General features: G+C 50.3%; 1 protein-coding gene across 8 annotated transcripts in view; it reads right to left on the reverse strand.

Moving 5' to 3' along the window:
• The window catches only part of LOC137221641 (prolyl 4-hydroxylase subunit alpha-2), a 41,632-nt gene that overhangs the window by 16,992 nt on the left and 5,567 nt on the right, over positions 1-19,073 (reverse strand). For 6 of the 8 annotated variants that reach the window (XM_067731682.1, XM_067731685.1, XM_067731686.1 and 3 more), the window contains 9 exons: positions 15,561-15,660; positions 14,856-14,952; positions 14,417-14,568; positions 11,288-11,425; positions 7,581-7,820; positions 6,103-6,296; positions 5,142-5,318; positions 1,220-1,290; positions 884-983 (listed from right to left, as the gene is read on the reverse strand). In XM_067731682.1, coding sequence (XP_067587783.1) covers positions 884-983; positions 1,220-1,290; positions 5,142-5,318; positions 6,103-6,296; positions 7,581-7,820; positions 11,288-11,425; positions 14,417-14,568; positions 14,856-14,952; positions 15,561-15,642 — 1,251 coding nt within the window. In that variant the 5' untranslated portion in view covers positions 15,643-15,660. Of the gene's footprint in view, positions 1-883; positions 984-1,219; positions 1,291-5,141; positions 5,319-6,102; positions 6,297-7,580; positions 7,821-11,287; positions 11,426-14,416; positions 14,569-14,855; positions 14,953-15,560; positions 15,661-16,846; positions 16,936-19,073 lie in introns of those variants that run through there. The other 2 variants (XM_067731687.1, XM_067731684.1) reach the window with 2 other exon arrangements.

The following is a 19,073-nucleotide window of genomic DNA, read 5'->3' on the forward strand; positions in this document are numbered from 1 at the left end:
CACAGCTATGGGGGGGGGAAATGAGTGCTGATTTGCTTGTATGTGTCCAGGCAAAAGTTCAGAGAATCTTTTCCAAGTGATCTCAGTTCAGTATTCTACTGAAGAGCCATGGTTGATCAGGTAAAGTGTGATATTCTTAAATACACGGGAACTCTGGCCAAACAGACAGATCCAGGGGGCTCAAGAAAAATGCCATTGAAACTTCTCTGGCAGTGTCTCAGATCGTCATTTTACAGCAGAACCCAGAAGTTGGGATGTTCAAAAGGGAGTGTGGCCAGTACTGATTTGAACTCAACAGAACAGACAACACATTAGTAGGAGCTTTACCCAAAATTTTCAGCATGGTGCTACCATGTTTCTTCACAATCACCTCTGAAATGCAAAACAGGAGGCCAGGGTCCCAAGGGGGTACTTAGAAAGGAGCATTCCACCTTCACCAGCCAACCAGTCCAGGCCTCTCAATGCTACCAATGTATTACAGAACACTTTACCTCCAAGTGCATTTGACTATGACTCAGAACCATGACCCATGAAGATATTTATAGCTCTTAGAGGTGTCCCTGAAACAACTTAGGATTTCAGCTTCTGTAGTCAAGAAGACATAAATGGGCCTGCCATGCCCACCAATGATCCCTAGCTCCGAGTATGATACTTGGGCACACAAAAGACATTCAGTTGACATTTGTTCAATGCTAATTGTTGAATGCCAGTGGGCATACTTAATTCTGGCTTCCCAACACGAGGCCACTCCATACTCATAGCATCCTGCAGTCCTACCGTTTACTGGGCAAGCCTCCCTATGTCTGGCCCTGAGCACCCTGGAAGAACATCTAGCTAGAAATACTCCCTTCCCAACTCCAGGGTTCCCAGAAACAAGCCATACCTGCAACAATTCTGCGGTCTTTACTGTTAGGCCTGTGATGTGCTGCATCCGAAGATTCACCCGAGCCACAACTGGGTCATCCTCCTCCTCCAGCCAGGAGCTAAGCCAAAACAAGAGGGAGAGAAAGGAAGGTGGGGAAGGCAGGTTTCGATGCGGTTCTACACTCTCTCCCCAGCATCAGGGCCAGCACTAACAGGCAGCACAGGATGAGTGCTCCATGTAGGGGAGGTGCCAGCAGGGAGGACAAGCCAAGCCACCCTCACTTCAATAGGAACTGGGAGGCCCAGGAGTTGGGGCTTGAGCAGCCACCCCGCCACCACCATCACCTTTGCTAACCTTTTGGAAACTCTGTAGCTGGCAACAGTGAGAACACCTGTCTTGGGATCACGAACAGTGGCTCGTGCAAGCTGGAAGGCAGGAAGAAAGGGCAGACGTATCATTCTTTGCCTTGAGTATTTTTTTCTTGGAGAGACTGGGTCCTGATCTGTCAATCAGGCCAGTGCGGGAAGGAGCTCTGCAGTCAGTGGCTCTAGCCAAGGCCCCATGATCCTGCAAGCCAGGCCAGGGCAGTGGTCTGGGGCCTCCAAATTCCTGCTCTATCAGACCCTGGCCACTACCCTGCTTGGCTGCTGCCTGCCCCTGCTCCCTCCCAGGTCCATGCTGTCTGCAGAATTATGCCTATGGAGTCTGCTTTGTCCATCTGCCCATCTGCCTGGACAGCCCCTCTCTCACCAGGCCCATCCACCACACCTTCCTGCACCTGGCTGCTCCTACCACATTCAGACTGTGCTGCCATCCCTGAGCCTCAATCTTGCATGCTCCTCTCAACGTGGTCAACTACACTGTCCTTCTGAACCTCAGCGGCCTTCTCTGCCCAGAAACCTACCCAAACACTCTCCTACTGCACCAGCCCACGCTGGCCTCCCACTGCTGCAAGGAACAAAAAAAGAAGGCACAGTTTTCACTACCTTGGGAGGCCTGCGAGGTCAGATGATAGAATAGGAAAGGAATCTACAAGGTGCAATAAGTAAACTGCTGCCTGGAAGCCACCTCCACATACTCACTCATACACATACACACACACACACACACACACGCACACACACCCCACCTCACCTACCTCATATCCCCCCAGTCTCCACAGACTGGTGCAGTGATACTCCCAGGAAGGACCTGCTGCCTGGAGCCAGCCCCCAGTGCTTCGGCTGTGGACTGTCCTAATGAGTGCTTACTATGTGCCTGGCACTGCTGGGTGACTAAGACATGGCCCCTGCCCTCATACAACTCAGTCAAGTGGGGAAGGCAGAAAACTAGCTGGGTAATCACAGCACAGCATGGTAGGTGCTGGGAGAGGGGAAGCTCAATGTCTGTGGGAGCTCAGTCTACAGGGTCAAGAATGGTTTCCTACAGGGGGGACCACCTAGCTGAGATCTGAAGGGTAAGTAGGAGTTAGCCAGGTGGGAGAACATTACAGGAACAGGGAAAGAACAGTGATGCAGACGCCCAGAGGTGAAAATGGATGTGGCACTATGACTGTGGGTTAGAACTCAGAGCAAAGAGATGAGAATAGGCTGAGGAGGCAAGTGGGGGTTGGGCTGGATGCAACCTATGACCAATGAGAAGCAGGGAAGGCTTTATGCAGAGGAGGGACACCACAATCTGAATGTAAGAAGGATCACTGTGGAGACATCATGGAGGGCTGGCTAAGGAGGCGTCAAAGCAGGAAGAAGGAGGCCAGTGAGGATGTAAGGGAGAGGTCAGGGCAAGAGGTGGCAGAAGGGATGGAGGGGGTGGATGGACTAGAAGACTGGCCAGGAGGTGAGATCAACCAACCTGGACACGAGCTGCTGCAGCACATTCTGGTAGGATGGCACTGCACCCAGAGCAGAGAGCTTCCCTGAGATCGTATCTACGGTTCTTTCCTGATGACAACTGCAGCTGCAGCTAGACCCCACCCAAACATGTGAGCCACAGCACTGGCCTGACACCCACAGGGAGGCTCTGGGCAGCTGGGGCTCTGCTCCCAGGGATAGACAGGGCTATTTTGAAAGCAGACCAGAGACCCACAGGCAGCTGCCAGGCATTCCCCACAGGACAAGTTAAGCTCATGGGCCCTACTTCAAAGCCAGCATAGCATCTGTCCCTCACAGGCTCCGGAAAGGAGAGGTCAGCTTGTAATAGCCAACATGTTTGGCTCTTCACATGGCTTCTGTTCAAAGACAAATTTTCCCAACACGCTCCTCCCTGCCCACACTGCCCAGCCACACCCATGTGCACACATGCACCCAACATCAACACACACACACACAGCGATGTTTTAGTGCTTTGGTCGGAGAGACAAGGGAGAACTCTCTCAGGAGGTTATGGCACAACAGTGCCTCTCCCACCTGACAGCCAAGAAAGCAGTTTTCTTTCCTGGAGGAATCTGGAGCTGGTCCAGGGAATGGAAGCTGGGGGGCAGGAGGCGAGGTGTTTCTGGTCCCCATTCTCCACACACACTGGCTAGACCCTCCCTCAGCCACATCAATGACACTAAGAACTGACTCTGAGCCGTAGATGTCCTAGTATCTCAAGCCAAGGCTGTTCCAAGATACAGTCCAGGGCCTAGGGTAGGAACCTATTTTAGATCTCTCCAGGAGTGCTGGGCCTCCTGGCCTCTACAATTCTATTAGGAGCAGAGCAATAGAGGATCTCCAGCTAAATCCTCCCTTCTAATCACCAGTGATAGGAGAAGGATGGGGATATGGCAGAAAGTAGTTCTCTTTGAAAGATGTCAAAAAGGAGAAAATCTTTTATGAAATAGAAATAGAAAAATAATTTTATAACATGATGAATATATACAAAACCAACAGCCAACTGCATACTTAGCAATGAAATACCAAAAGAATTTCCATGAAATTCATGAACAAAACAAAGATTCCTATTGTAAAAATGCTCTAGAAGCTCTGGGCAGTTCAAGAAGACAACAAAAACAAAAGAACTATAACTATTAGGATGGAGAAAACAAAATTTTTCTTGTTTGCAGATGCTAATACTATCTGGACAACCCAAGATGATTAGCTAAAATCCAAATGAAGAATAAGTGAGTTCAACAAGTAGCTGTGATCTGCACCATGTCTGTTTCCTTGCAGGTAAAATGAAGATGATGACAGAGCCTGCTAAATAGACATAGCAGTTAACATATGTTAAGGACTTAGAAGAGGGCCTGCCAGGACTTCCCTGGTGGTGCAGTGGTTAAGAATCCGCCTGCCAATGCAGGGGACACGGGTTTGAGCCCTGGTCCGGGAAGATCCCACATGCCGCAGAGCAACTAAGCCCGTGTGCCACAACTACTGAGCCTGTGCTCCAGAGCCCGTGAGCCACAGCTACTGAGCCCGCGTGCCACAACTACTGAGCCCATGTGCCTAGAGCCCGTGCTCCACAGCAAGAGAAGCCACTGCAATGAGAAGACCGTGCACCTCAAAAGAGTAGCCCCCGCTCACCACAACTAGAGAAAGCCCGCACACAGCAACGAAGACCCAACGCAGCCAAAAATAAAATAAAATAAATAAATTTACCAAAAAAACCCCCCAAAAAACCCAGGGCCTGCCACACTTCTCAACTCAGTAAACATTAGCTATTACTATGAAATATATTTTTACAATCAATAGTTTAGTATATAATAGTAAACTAATTTAATAAAGTAACCAGTAAAAACATAACGACGAAAGAAACAGTTTTTTGTGAAGTTACAATAACAACAACAAAAAAACACTGCCTAGGAATAAATTTAACAAGAAAAGTGCAGGGCTTAGGTGAAGAACAATTTTAAAGATATGAATAAATAGAGAGACCCAGAGTGCTCTTGGATGAGAAGACTCAATACTGTAGAGATGTTCGTGCTCCTCCAAGTCAATCACTTCTTTGCAATCCTAATCAGGAGACCCACAGGACCCAGCTTGGCAGTGCCCCAAGGCATAACTTCCTAAAAACTAGCCCACACACCAGCCCCCAACACGGTGAGGTGACACTTCTCACTGTGGGCTTGCCCTGCTTCCAGTGTGCCCTTCTATCACAGCTCTTGTCTGTCCATACTGGTTCCCTCAATTTTCTTCCCCCACTGGACTATGAACCCTCAAGGTCAAATTGAGTCTGTAGTACCTCAGTACCCGACAGTGGACTCATGCAAGACATAAGCAAAGGCCAGCCGGGTAAGCAACCAAACTGCCCCATGGTACCAGGAGTGAGTGGCCCAAGAAGGAACTGCAGAGACACCTACTTTGGGTTTTGCAACTTCCTTGATCCTCTCGATTTCCTCGTCAGACATGACATCGTAGTACCTGACGATGTGTGGACTGTCCCACTCATCCTCCTCTTTGAAAGGGGCGATGAGCAGCTGTGGCGTCCCGTTGCCATGGTGGTACCTACAGAAAAGCCTCTTCTGCCTTCGGGGTGTCTGGGGAGCACAGAGCAACAAGCCCTGAACTGAGTGAGTCCTAACCCTCAGTCCCAGGCTAGCCGGCTGCAGACACTGGCCTCACACCCCATGTCCAGCAGCCGCTCCCTCCCGCCTCACCAGAGAAGAAAACAAAAGCCCCTCAGTTTGACTGGCATGAAATGATACCCCACAAATCATGCAATGTTTCTTCCCTCCCAAGAATACCTCATGTTGACAAGTCCTGTAGCAGGGTGTAATCCCTGGCCCCTCTCACAGAGATGTGAGTAGGTCAGGAGGGCTAGGGCCAGGGAGAAGTCTTTCTAGACAGAGGAGCCAGTGGGAGCCAAGCAGACATGGGCATGGAGAAGACCGAGAGACTGTCTCACACCTGAGTCTCCTTGAGGAAGCACTGGGGTCCAAGGGCTCTCAAAGGCCAGTGATAACCCCACACCAAACTCTAGCAACTGCCTGGTCTTTGCTAGAGATCATGACTTCAGTGGAGGCCCAAGGCACATCCACACTCATGGCTTTCTTCAGAATAGTGAGTCAAGTAGAAGCTGCCCTGTTGGGGTGGGGAGGGGAGCTCAGTAATAACTTAGAGGATTGAAACTCTGCCTAGGACATCAGGGAAGACAAGTCTCCTGTCCTATACCTCAGAGCACACCCACGTGTCAGCCTCAGCAGATGCTACCAAGAATTGAGAAAACTACCTACAGACAGAGGAACATCTTCCTCAGATCTGCCTGTCCAGAGCCAAAGTCTAGGTCCACAGCCTGGGCCCTGACCCATCCACGTGTCTCACCAGTTTGACACCCTCCCCACGACAGAGGCTCTCGTAGATATCCCTCTCGGGCAGGTAGTCCACAGGCCTCTCATATATGCCTTCCTGGGGTGCTAGTTCAGCTTCTGTGTGATTCAATAACATTTTTTCTCTTTCTTCCTCCAACAACCGTTCAAAGTAGCGCAGATTCCCTCCAGCTCGTTCATGGCTTGGGTCTAGAAAAAGCAAAGAAGAAGCAGCAAAAGGAAACCACAAACATCTGTTAGATCATTTAGAGAAATTATTCTGTAAGTGGTTTTCTCTCCCAGCAGCTCACTCGCACGCAGCATTCTGCCTTCCACAGCACCTAAGCACAGTTCGCTGGTCGTAGAGGAAAGGCCAACAGAGGTTCTCCCTACTCTGGTCAGAGATGAGAAATGAGCAACAAGAGCGGGGCGCAGGGGACGCTTAGCCACCAACACGGCTCTCCTCCGGAATTCCCTGGAAGTCCCAAGGACACAGGTCCAGAGAAGCAGGCCAGAGTTCTGCCTCCTCCTCCCCACTTGGCTGTGTGCTAGTTACAGCCGTCCCCTAGAGTACATCCACTACTGGTGACATCACATGCTGGCCACAGCTAGAAGGCAGGCTGAAACACCGGCGGCAAGAAGGGCCACATGACACTCCCACAGCTTTGTCCTGTGGGCCTCACAACAAGAAGGAGCAAGCTTGGCAGGATTACTGTGCTACCCCTCAGATGAGGAAACTGCGGCCCAAAGATGTTACAGATTAAGGTTAGGTTATTCAGAAGAGGAATCCAGGTGTCCTGACTCCCTGTACAAGGCTCTTACTAACACGACAGAGTCCAAAAAAGCTCTCTTCCCACATCCATCTTACAGACATTCACACTAGCTGGTCTCAGACCCAAAGCCCATGAAAAGGAGCAGTGAAAGGAAGTCTTTGCTGGTCTGTGAAATCTCAGACTATGATATCCCATATATGAGTAAGAGGTGGAACAAATGGGTTCTTAAGACACAGTGCTTTTGATCCCCTTCAGTCTAACCCCACAGGACAACTGAAATCACCAAAGCCATGGTAAGTCCACCAGTTAGACCTCAGGGCTCTAACAGGTCAGGTCACTGTCACTGCAGCAACCCTGAAATACAGCTTGCCTCTCAAGCTATTCCTGACGCAGTATAGGCTCCACCCTACATAGCAGCAGATGCACTGAAGCACTGGATTCGTATTTAGAAATGGACTAGGAATCCATGTGTAGGGCCACGGGTGCCATAGGCCTGAGTGTATCCATCAGTGATTGGGCAAGGGCTAAGCCAGAACTACAGTGGGTAAAGAGCTAGCTGGCAGCTGGACTGCGCCTGAAAGCAGCAAAGCATTAGTCAGTGGCTAGGCGGCAGGTCAGACTGGCTCAGTTCCTGGAGAGCAGTCAGGTAGTGGCCAGCAGGGTGACCAGTTCCCCTGCTACCTCCCCCTCTGCATCTGACCTTCCCCTAGAACCTCCTTACCAAGGGAGAGCAGTCGGCGGGTGAGCTCCAGGGCACGGTGCAGGTCACCCAACTGGAAGACGGCATAGCTCAGATAGTCCAGCACCTGGGCCTTGGATGTGGTGGCCTCCTCCCCTGCATCGAGCTGCTTCAGCACCTGTTCCATCCAGAGCACTGTGTGGTAATAGTCTCCTTCATTGTAGGCCGAGCGGCCCATCCCAAAGCAGTCGTCCACGCTCAGCACTGCCTGGTACTTGGTTCCTGCAGCAGGAGAGGCAAATAGTCAGGCTCAAAGAGCCTCTGGGTTAGGGAGAAAGATTCCCCCATTGAGGGAGCCCGGGTCCCTGGGTCGGGGGCATCAGCCCAGCAGAGTCCCACCAGAATTTCAGACCACACACCTCCAAGGGCCATTAGTATGGAAAGCACAGCCAGGCTGGCCCTGCCTCGGGCTGGGGTGCACAGCCTACCTCCTAACTTCAGACTCCCCAAATGGGAAGGGTCCTTTGTTACGGAAGAGCCAAGGAAGCCCAAGGAATAGTGTTCAGGAAAGTATAAAGGTCCTGTGAGCCACATGGCAGATGTCTATGAGGCAGCTGGCCATTTGAGACTGGAAGTCAGAAAAATAAGTTAAATATAAAAAAACAGAACTTAGGTGGCAGGTAAAGCCATGGATGAAGATAATCGCTTCCAGAAATAGTGTCAGGAAAGAGTAGAGAAGGTGGCTGAGGCCAGGGCCCCAGAGACCACCTATACAGAAAGGACAGAGTGAATAACACTGAGAAAGAAACAGAAGGAGCAGGAGTGATGTGACAGATGCCAAGGGAGAGCAAGAGATAAGACTGCAGTGCCAGCTTTGACCACTAGGTGGTGGGGCCCTTGGTGAAGATCAATTCAGCAGGTCCTGTGACTACAGGTCATCTGCTGTTGGCTCAGTGCTGGAAAGTGACCATGAAGACAGTTTCAAGTCAAAAAGGAGATGTGGCGTGTAAGCTATGGGGAGATACAGGGTTTAGGCTGTGACCCTCCCTGGAAAGCAAGGGAGTTTCCCTACAACCCCATCAAGAGCAGCCTAGGCATGGCTGACATGGAAGAGTTGCCTCAAAGCAGGCTCTTGCTGCCTGATGTCCAAGATGTCCAGGATGAAACCCCTGATGCAATGTGTTGGCTGCTTCAGAGACCAAGCGTTGCTCGCCGTGATGGCTCAGGAACAGACAATGTGGGACAGGAAAATGGGGAGAGTAAACACAAGACAGAGCTAGTAGGCAGACCACAGATTGGGGTGGGGAGGTCCTTGAGTCCCTGTTCACTCTCCACGTACCTCCACAGATCTCTGGCTCTGTAGGCCGAGGGACTAAACACTGATGGAGGCAGTATAACACAGCTGAGTGAGCTGGACAAAACGGTCTGTGTGGGCCTAACTATGGCACCCCACAACTGTGTGACTATGGACAAGTTACGTAGCCCCTCTGATTCTTAGTCCCTTATCTCTAAATAGAGATAATACCATCAGTTTTAGAGGACTTGCGCCAAGAATTCAACAAGACGACATATGAAAGTGTCTCCTATGATTCCCCAGAGTGGTAATAATCAGTAGCTATTATCAACATGTCTCACAGATACCAAGAATGTCAAGAACGGCTCCCAGACACTCAGCATCCTTCCCAGAAGCCAACTTGAAAGTCTGCTCCCTAGAGAGTGTTCCCTGGAGAATGCCAGCAGAGCTGAGGGCTGAAGGGCAATCACACGTGATGAAACCCAGCTGAAAGGGGTAATGGTATTCCTGCAGAGGTTGTGGGATGAACAAAGAAGCTGAGCAGTGGCAAAGCTTTAGTACAACAGACAAGGAAGCCAGGGAGATGGTGCCACACAGGACCACAAAAACCACACATTAAGAGGAATTTGGTTTAGCCCTAAAAGTTAAGCATTGTGATCAGGAACTCATGTAAAAAGATATGTGCTTAAGACCACATGGAGGATGATTTTAAGGAGTGAGCTGGAGGTATACAATAAATTAGAATAATATTTCAATAATCCAGTTGAGAAAGAAGTGACCATGAGGCTGGAGTTAGGGCCTCCACGTACAAAAGACATTGTAGGGAGGTAGAATCCAGAGCAGCCAGTGGATGGAGTGCTTTTTGCTGATGTAAGGAGGAAAGACAGTAGACAGTTCAAAAAGGGATGAGGATTTCAGTTTGGGACACGTGAATTTTAAGGAGTCCAAGGAACATCCAAGTAGAGATGTCCCACAGCCATTTGCCTGCACTGGTTGAAAGCTCAGAAGACAAGCCCTGACAGGGAACACAGATCTGGATGTCATCCATGTACAGGTGATACCTCAAGTGATGGAAATGGCTGGGCTCACTTGGAGAAGGTGCTTAGGGAGACACCAGGTAGGGGTGGCATCCTGGGGAACAACTCCCATCCACCCCTCATTTCCCCTCCAGGATATGCACGGGTCTGTTAACTGAATGTAAAAGGTCAATGCCTGGCTCTCTCTTCCCACCAACCATTCTCACAGCTACAGGGTGAAAATATCCTGCAGGTGCCCCAAGTCACCTTCTCTCTCTGGCCTCATTGCCTGGCTTGGTCCAAAATCTGACTAAGTGAGGATTAAGGAGAAGTCTACACTCCTTCCTGTTGGCTCATTGGACTCCTCAGTACCAAGGCTCCAGGCCCTGACCAGCCGGCAACACAGTGCATCCCTCCCCCTCACCGTGATTCCCTCCACTGTGCCTCCTACAGGGTCCCCACGGGTGAGGTGGCATCCAAGGTCTAATGGAGTCTAACTGAATCCCTGGGTTTATTGGCCTTTAATAGCCCCCAAACCCCAACACGTCTTCTTATAAACATACTGAGGCAGACAACCGAATTGAAAAGGGGCCTATAAAAAAATGAGAGAGAGAGGAGCCAAAAGAGAAACAGCCAAGATCAGTGCCCCAGCATTCAAAGGAGGGGAGACTATCAGGAAGAATGGGGCAATCAGTGTGCCAAATGCTGCTGAAGAGCTAAAGAACATTCTGCCTGAAACCTGTCTACTGGCTTTACCAGCCAAGTGGCCACTGGTGACCTTGCAGGGGCAGGATTGGCCAATGGGGGGGGGAAAGATGCCAGACTTTGCGTGTTCAAGAGGACATAGGAACCAAGGAAGTAGAGAAAGAGTGTGGATGACTCTCCAGCTGCCTAGCCAGGAGGGAGAAGAAATCAGTCAGCAGCAGAGACTCAAAAGGACCTTGGATCCTGAGGGAGTGGTTTGTTAGATAAGCAAGAACAGAGCATGTGGAGAAGAGTCCAGAGAGGTGGACACAGAATGAACAGGGGCAGAGACTGTAACTGAGGGCACACAGGACATGGGGCAATGAATCCAGAGATCAGTCTTAGGCAAGATGAAATCGGAGGGTGGGGAATAGAAGTGGGTGCGGATGCAGACCTGAGTGGTGCCCTGGGGACAGAGACCAAGGAGGTCCTGAGCAGCAACCTCGGCATTCTCTGAGCTGAGAGAGGACAGGCCTGGGCTAATACCGGAGGGAGGTGGTGGGGCAGGGGCTGAGGGGAGACAGTTGTCATGGGAATAGAGGACTGACAGCAACTGGAAACCTAAGAAAGAACTACAGCCAGAGGTCGTGGTGAGCCTGAGTGTAGAGACCATGAGTCAGCAGTGGCTCCATCCTTGTCCATACACCACAGCAGACACACAGGCTGGACAGGCTTTGCATGGAGTGGTGAGTTACCTGGAAGCTCGCCTTTGGAAATTGTGTCTGGGTCCAGTTTGTATGTGTCCTGAAGTCTCATCAAGGCCTTGGCGGCTCCTGTTTCATCTTCATCAGTGGGAAAGAACTGTCGCTGCACTGACAGGTTGGCAATAAAGCCTTCCAAAGGAGAGAGTGAGAACAAAAGGTTACCCTGGTCCAGGGATAGAATTCCACCTGGAACCAGACAGGCACCCAGCGGAGGGTCTCTGGCTAGTGCAATCTCCCTGCCCCTTCCCTCAAAGGCTGTTTCCCCTTCCTCCAGGAAGCCCTCCTTGATGGCTCCAGTCCAGGGAGACCTCCCCTTTCTCACTCCTCACTGTACCAACTGCCTGTGCTGCTCATTTGGAACTGAAGAGAAAGGCCCCCTAACACTAATTAACACATGGGAATCTGAGAGTCTTGGCGTGGAGATAGAAGGAAAAGAGGACAGTGAGGGTAACTGACAGGGACACAGGAAAGGACTCAGGGAGGACTTGCTGACCACTCAGTGGAAAACAAATCACATGGAAAACCTTGATCCAGGATTATTAGCCTGGCCAGGTAATCACAGATTCCTAGCCTACATCTCAGGTTGAACAGCCCAAGGGACAGAAGTGGTCAACTCAGAGAGCCCAGCTGGCCACTCATTACTGACCACTGGCCCTTATCATCCAGAAGGGTGATGATGACAGTCCTGGAGGTGTTTGGTGCTGTCCCCACGCCAAGATTAGGGACTGGAGAATCATCTGACCAAGGTCAGTATTAGGTGGGGCTGCATAAGCCCGGCATGGTTCCCCTGAGAGACCACACTGGGCCTTGCTCTGCTTACTAGGGCACTCCTACCACTCAGACCCACAATGAGCTCAGGGCATGAGTTCCCCAACTGTGGTGCTCAAGACCACAGCCTGGAGCCTGGGAGAGCCCCTGAGCACAGAAGCACCCAAGGAAGCTGTTTGGGGACTCCAAGCCCTAGTTGTAAAGCAAGATATACACCTCCTGCAATCTCAGGACTCCAGGTGGAGGCCAGGCCCTCCCATGCTGATTCAGAGGCTTCAGTTGTGCTCATAAGCTGAGAATTAGTAGGGGAAGTCCAAGGCCATTTCTTCTCTGGCCTCTTCCCCAGAGCAGCAGGACCCATAGCCACCTACTCTCACGACCTCAGGCTCAAACACCCACTTGTAGCCCTGCCTGGGGACCCAGGGACCAAGATGCTGCAACCCTGTCTTCCTCACGGCTGCATGGTCAGGGACTCTATGAGTTTACAATCCAGGGGAAAAAAATGCTTCCAGAAAAAGCCACATTGTTAGCCTGTCTCCCTGCCTCCCCCTCTCCCCATTTCAGGGGAAAGAACTCTGAAAGAAAGAGGTGAAAACAACGTATTGCTGTCTGGGGCTGTCCTGTCTCCCTCCGGGTAATTATAAGGTTTTCCAGAGGAACCAGATGTTGACGGTGGGGGATGGGTATGAAGAACAAGACTTGAGAACAGAAGATCATATGGGCAGGCTTATTCTCCCACACTGCAGGCAGGACAGCCAGTTCTGAGCTACAGGCTCAGGCTGGGAGGCAGGGTCTGGGAAAGGCAGCCGTGGCTTCTGGAGGCAGTGAGCTCACTGGGCACAGCTCCACCCGGCTAAGCTCACCAATCCCTGCCCGGAGGCCACCCTGCTCCCAGCCAAGCCCAGCCCAGTCTGGCCATAAGGGCTAAAACGCCTCAGCCCCCGAGAGACAACGATGAGTCTGAAGTTAATCAGCACTTCCAACTCAGGGAGAAGAGACAGTGAGTCCAGGGGGGCTGGGCTCAAGGCTGGAATTAGAAGGGCCCACCTCCAGGCCTGCCCCACCATCTCCTGCTAAGAGGAAAATATCAGAGCATAGAAAGTACTACCATAGTAAAAGACTAAGCACAGTTAAAGCTTTAAATAAGTTCATACTCTAACCTGCAAATCCCACTTATAGGAATTTATCATGAGAAAATAATCAGAGATGGGCACAAAGATATGAGTAAGATTGCTGATAATCTGGAAACAATTCCACATCCACTGACTTGACCAGTTTTACACTACACCAGTATGACATATTACTGTCCAGCCATTAAAACCATGTTGCAGAAGGACATTTAAAGGACATATAGAGAAGCTGAAAAATTCAGGAAAACAGTATATGCTTATGTCACAAATCTGCCAACAGATAATGTTTTCTTTCTAAAAGATATGAATGGTGGGCTTCCCTGGTGGCGCAGTGGTTGAGAGTCTGCCTGTCGATGCAGGGGACACGGGTTCGTGCCCTGGTCCGGGAAGATCCCACATGCTGCGGAGCGGCTGGGCCCGTGAGCCATGGCCACTGAGCCTGCGCGTCCAGAGCCTGTGCTCCGCAGTGGGAGAGGCCACAACAGTGAGAGGCTCGTGTACCGCAAAAAAAAAAAAAGAAAAAAAGAAAAGAAATAAAAGATATGAATGGGAATGAATTTAGGTGAGGCCCGTGCTCCCCAGCTTGCACTGGTCCCACCACTTAGCCCACTTATCTTACTTTTGTTAATTCATTTGGTCCCTCGAAGCAAGTAAGTTTGCATTCCACGATATATACGTATGATTCCATTTTTTTAAATGTATATACATGTGTAAAAAGACTAGAATTTTAACAGTGATTATCACTAGGCAATTGGATTAAGAACTGGAATTTTCTTATATGATTGTTTTTGTGTTTTCCAACGTTTCTATAAATATGTATTACTAAAGCGTAATTAGAAAAAAGTCACTACCAAAAAAAAAAGGGACCCAAAAACACTAGGAAAAGGCAAGAACTGATTTTTTTTTTTTTTGACCACGTAGCACGGCATGAAAGATCTTAGCTCCTGACCAGGGATCAAACCCGTGCCCCCTGCAGTGGAAGCTCGGAGTCCTAACCACTGGACCACTAGGGAATCCCGAAGAACTGATTATTATAACATATTAAAAGCAAGGACAGACAACTGCCAGGTCCCCACAGAGATGACAGCCACTGGACTGGCAGGCTGCACGTTCACACACTGCACGTGCACACCCCGACCCAGGACAGTTTCAGACCCACACCCCCCAGGTGCCAGCACACACACATACTGGCTCACCCAACCACCTGCTCACTGTCCCTCACCTGCAGCTGAGTTCTGCAGGACAAGGTCCTCCAGCGCAGGCCAGTCTGTGTTTAGTCGCTTCACCAGTTTATAGGCATTCACAGGGTGGGACAGGTAGCCTTCAGGGTCAGCAGCTGACTTGCTGGTCAGGGCTTCCATTTTGTTGGCCCAGCTGTGGAACCAGAGAAAAAGGAAGGTTAACACACGGATCTTGACCTATGGTAATTTTCCTGGTGAGATTCAGGGGGTCTCTATTTAAAAAGGAAAAAGCAGTGAGTCCTTAGCCCACATACTTAGCTACTCTGGGAGACTGGCATGAAGTAACCTCCAGGCCAGCCCCACATTGCCTCCTCAAGGGCTTCCTCTTATGGGCACCCAGGATGGGTTCTGGGGGTGGGGGGTGGGGCAGGGGAGGAGGGCTGGCTCAGGGTGGGTGTGGGGATTTAGGACATTAGACACCTCTTAATCTTAGAGAGCTTGGCTTCCTCCACCAAGATATACTCCTTCAGGGACAGCACCAGGTCCTTCTCTGCATAAATCAGGTCTGTCATGTGCCCTGCAAGGGAGAGAAAAAAGGGCCAGTAAGAAATGGATGAGGGACATCCAGCTCCCAACCTGAGGCACAAAACATCAGCACAGAGGCCAGCCCCCTGGGCCAAGGGCATATCAACTCTCTTGGGATCATGGGGACCTAGAGTTAAAGGAGGCCTAGACATTCGTATGGTCCTGGCCCCCCGCTTCAGGAAGAGAGAGGCAGAGGCTCCAAGGGAATGTTAAGTGCACTGAGGACACCTTAAGGAAGAAACCCCAAATCTCATTCTCCCACTGCCACCCAGTTGGGTCATGTTATGGGACACAGACATCCTGGGGGCTTCTCTGCTCAGAACTACTCTCTAGTCCAGGAGAAAGTTGGTCAGAAATGCCAGGCAGCCCAGGAGCAGCCTGCACTACCCAGGGTGAAGGCTCAGCTGAGACAGCTGGCTCCCAGGAAGGACATCCAGGTCATCAGGGCTCAGAGGGGGAAACAGCAGCTCTCCCCAGATCTGGTCAAAACCAGTGGATGAGGCCATCCCACCCTGAATGAGAACAGGCCTCAGGCAGTGACATTCCCTGGCACATGAGCCAAGGATTGCTCAGGTAGACAACAGTCCTGTTGGCACATACCAATAGAAGTAAAGAATTCAGCCTGCACACAGCCCAGGACACCAAACCAGGCCACCAGCAACATGGATACCCAGAGTTTCATGGTCACAGAGGGCAGTGTCTGCAAGGCATTCAGTGATAGTAGTCATTAGATCAACAATGGTAAAAAGCAACTTAAGTAAGGATACACATACACATGTGCACATATATACACACATTCAAACATGCCAAAATCCTGACCTAACACACAGAAGCCAGGGAAAATATTCAGGACCACCAGTGGAAAGATGCCAGGGTATAGAACCAGAGATGTATGCTTAATTCTGTCCCCTGCTCTGGGAGGCCAAGTGCCCTTGGGAGAGACTCTGCCTTTCGACTTCTGGTAACCACTGACAGCACGGGAAGGCTGAATGGAGGTGGAGGCTGTGGACGACAGTCACCTCTGGGTCTAATAGTCTGTCAGTTCAAGATTCTGGCCCAGACCTCTTCTCTGTTTCTGTCTTTCCTTCCAACACAGGTGTGAGGACAGTGCCAGGTGCTGAGGACCCAGATGTAACACACAGTCCCTGCCCACAAGAAGACAAAGTACAGGAGAGACAATGACAGAAAGAGAACTTGACACAATATGCCCCAGGGGACCCACACCCAAAATAAGGTGCACAGCAGATGGTGAGCCCGAAGAGAAATCAGACTGCTCCCTGCTGGTCTGCACCTGGCCACAGTTAGAGCAGACACTGCTCTTCCTGCAGTGAGCTCCTTGGAAGACACTGTCCTCATGGAGAGTCACCATTCGCAAATATTTACTAAAGACCCACATATGCCAGGCACTGAGCTACGCACTCGGGATACAAAAATGAATCGGCCACACAGGGCCAAAACCTTAGGCCAGGCTGGGTTGCTGACATGAGTAAGAGGCCAGCTGCTGTCTTCTCATCAGCCTAGAAATAGCGAGACCCAGCTCTGAAGGCAGCAGGCACACCATGGGGCAAGCCCCACTGGCCGTGGACCCAAGTACACAATGGAGACTTTGGACATCATCTCCAAGCTCAGCCATGCAGCCTGGAGCACGCTGAAGGAACAGCACCCACGTAAGCCCCAGTTCTGTCAGTCCCTCCTCTTCCTGCTCTACTTCAGCCAAGCCCCACTGGAAATTTACTGAGAGAAAACAAGGACTATAAAGGAAATACAAATGCTTTCTCTCCAAAATGTAAGCCTTATCTCACAGAATTCTAAGTCTGAGCTAACGCCAGCTCAGCGGTTTTTTGCCTGCGATGATTAGATGCACAGTCACGCCCACCATTCCTCACCTCACCCTTTCAGAAGAAATTCCAATCCACTGTGGTTCCAGATTAGGCTCAGAGAAGCCCAACCACGACCCCCACCCTCAAACGGGTTCCTATATGAGGAAGAGGAGAGAATAAGTGAGTGTCCCCATTTGTTCATCCCTTGCCAAATGTCTGCAGAGCTGACATCATGCCCATCAATACCCTAGGTGTCAGGGGCCCAGAGATACACAGAACAAGATCCTTCAGCCCACAACCTACTGCAGGGTAGGGAGTATGGGCTAAGGGATCCATTATAAAGTTAGAGCAGCAGATGAAAGCAAGTCACCGAGAAGAGGTGAGACGGCCCAGCCTAGCCCCAAGGTAAAGCCCAGATCCCCCTTTTGCCAGCCACAGATCTGCTCCCAGGTCTCAGCATACCACATCTCCACCCTGGGATTCCAGAAGGCCTCTCTTCTTGCTTACATAAGACCCATTCACAGGGTTAGGGTCTGCTCCTTGTACTTCAAGAGGCTTCATCAGCTCAGAAGAACACCTTCTGTATGTGTGTAGGGAGGGAACAGTAAAAACCCAGAGCCAGGAGGCTGTATCTGTGGACAATGAGGCATCAGCCAACTACCCATCAGGCTGGGGTGATGGGAGAGCAGTGCCCAGGCAGGAGACCAGACCAAACACGGTTGGAAGTTGGGGGGCACCAGCGTTTGTCCCCTGTTCCGTCACCAGTTGCAGCGGCATGCCCATTCAGAGATCAGGTAACAAATTTAAGGGAGGGAGAAGACTCTCTGTTCCTTTCAAGTCACCCTGGTGATACTGCCCATGGTTCATGCCTTACAGCACTCAGGAAAAAGCAGCCAAGTTCCTTCATTACATGAATACCAGCTGTCATTTCTCTGGAATGTGCTATCTGGCTTAGACTGAGCCTATCGACGAATCCCAGCCTGGAGGCAGAGCCCAAAGAATCACAGATGGGATTCTGGGCTGACCAAGAGCCTACGAAGTCCTGCTCTGATGGAGGAGGGGGATGACAACCCTGCTGGTCCAGAGAGCTAGGCGCTCCCACGCAGCCCCCAGACCACCACAATCAACACTGCCACCCCAGGCAAAGGTACACTAGAGTCCCAGCCTATTTCTCCTGATCCTGAGCCCCCGAACACTAATTTGTATTAGGTGTACAAAAGGCCATCTAATCAGGGTCAGGCTGGGAGGAGGCAGTCTCCAAGAAAGACTGTGTGCCACAGAATGGGAAAAGCCAACCACCTACATGCCCCCCATCCCATCTCATACCTATACCCAGAGCTTGCTTATGACAGAATAAGTGGGAGCATGTATGCCTGCCCAGTGCCCCCACCAGTGTCCAGTGCTGTCAAAAGCCCTCCAGGAACCCTCAGAAATCCATGCTGAATAGGCCTAGAAATGGACAACATTGAGGCCCCTTTTATGAAAATAAAGTATCACCAAGTCTGAACAGAAAACCAATACTGAGTTTTTTCTGAGCTGCATCCCAAGTTCAGAACAAAGTCTGGCCCAACAACAACAGCAAAAAAAAAAAAAACCCTCACCACAGACTTGTTCATTCCAGGAAACTGTAACAACAGAAGATGTTACATTTCTTCCAAACAGTGGATTGTTATGGATTGTGTAAAAATGGACACTGTGGGCACATTAACATTGAGAGAAGATCAAAGCATCCCGTTAAGTGAGAAAAGCAGGCTCCCAAACAAGATATACTCTGTGATTTCATTTTTATAAGGAAAAATGTTTATATATGGAAATTTACATACCTGCATATATATGCAAGCAGAGAGTCAGAAATCTAGTTGTATATTGGTGAAATCATTTTATTTTTCTCTTTATGTTTACTTTATTTCCTAATCTTTCCACAAGGAGTTCTATGGGAAATTTAAAATATATTTCATATTTAAAATGAAAAGAAAACAAAGCAGGCCCTCTCAAACGGACTCCAAAGCGGCCCAGCAGCCTGAGTTTGGACCCCCACAGGGAGGTCCTCCAAAGCCTGCCAACACCCCAGTGACAATAAATCACCCACCAGGCGACCGACACTATTTCTAAGCACAGGACAATTCCAAGACATACAATCACAGGCCTTAGCACGCCCGCTCTTTGGAAAGGACGTTTACAACCTGGCCAAATAACCATGAAAAGATGTTTCCAACTGCAAACCAGCAGTGTCCTTAGCTTCTCCCCTTACCTCATCAGGCAGGAACTTCTGCCAAGCTCCCAGCTGCAACCC

This window comes from Pseudorca crassidens, chromosome 3 (assembly GCF_039906515.1).
Source record: "Pseudorca crassidens isolate mPseCra1 chromosome 3, mPseCra1.hap1, whole genome shotgun sequence".
NCBI classification, from domain to species: domain Eukaryota; kingdom Metazoa; phylum Chordata; class Mammalia; order Artiodactyla; family Delphinidae; genus Pseudorca; species Pseudorca crassidens.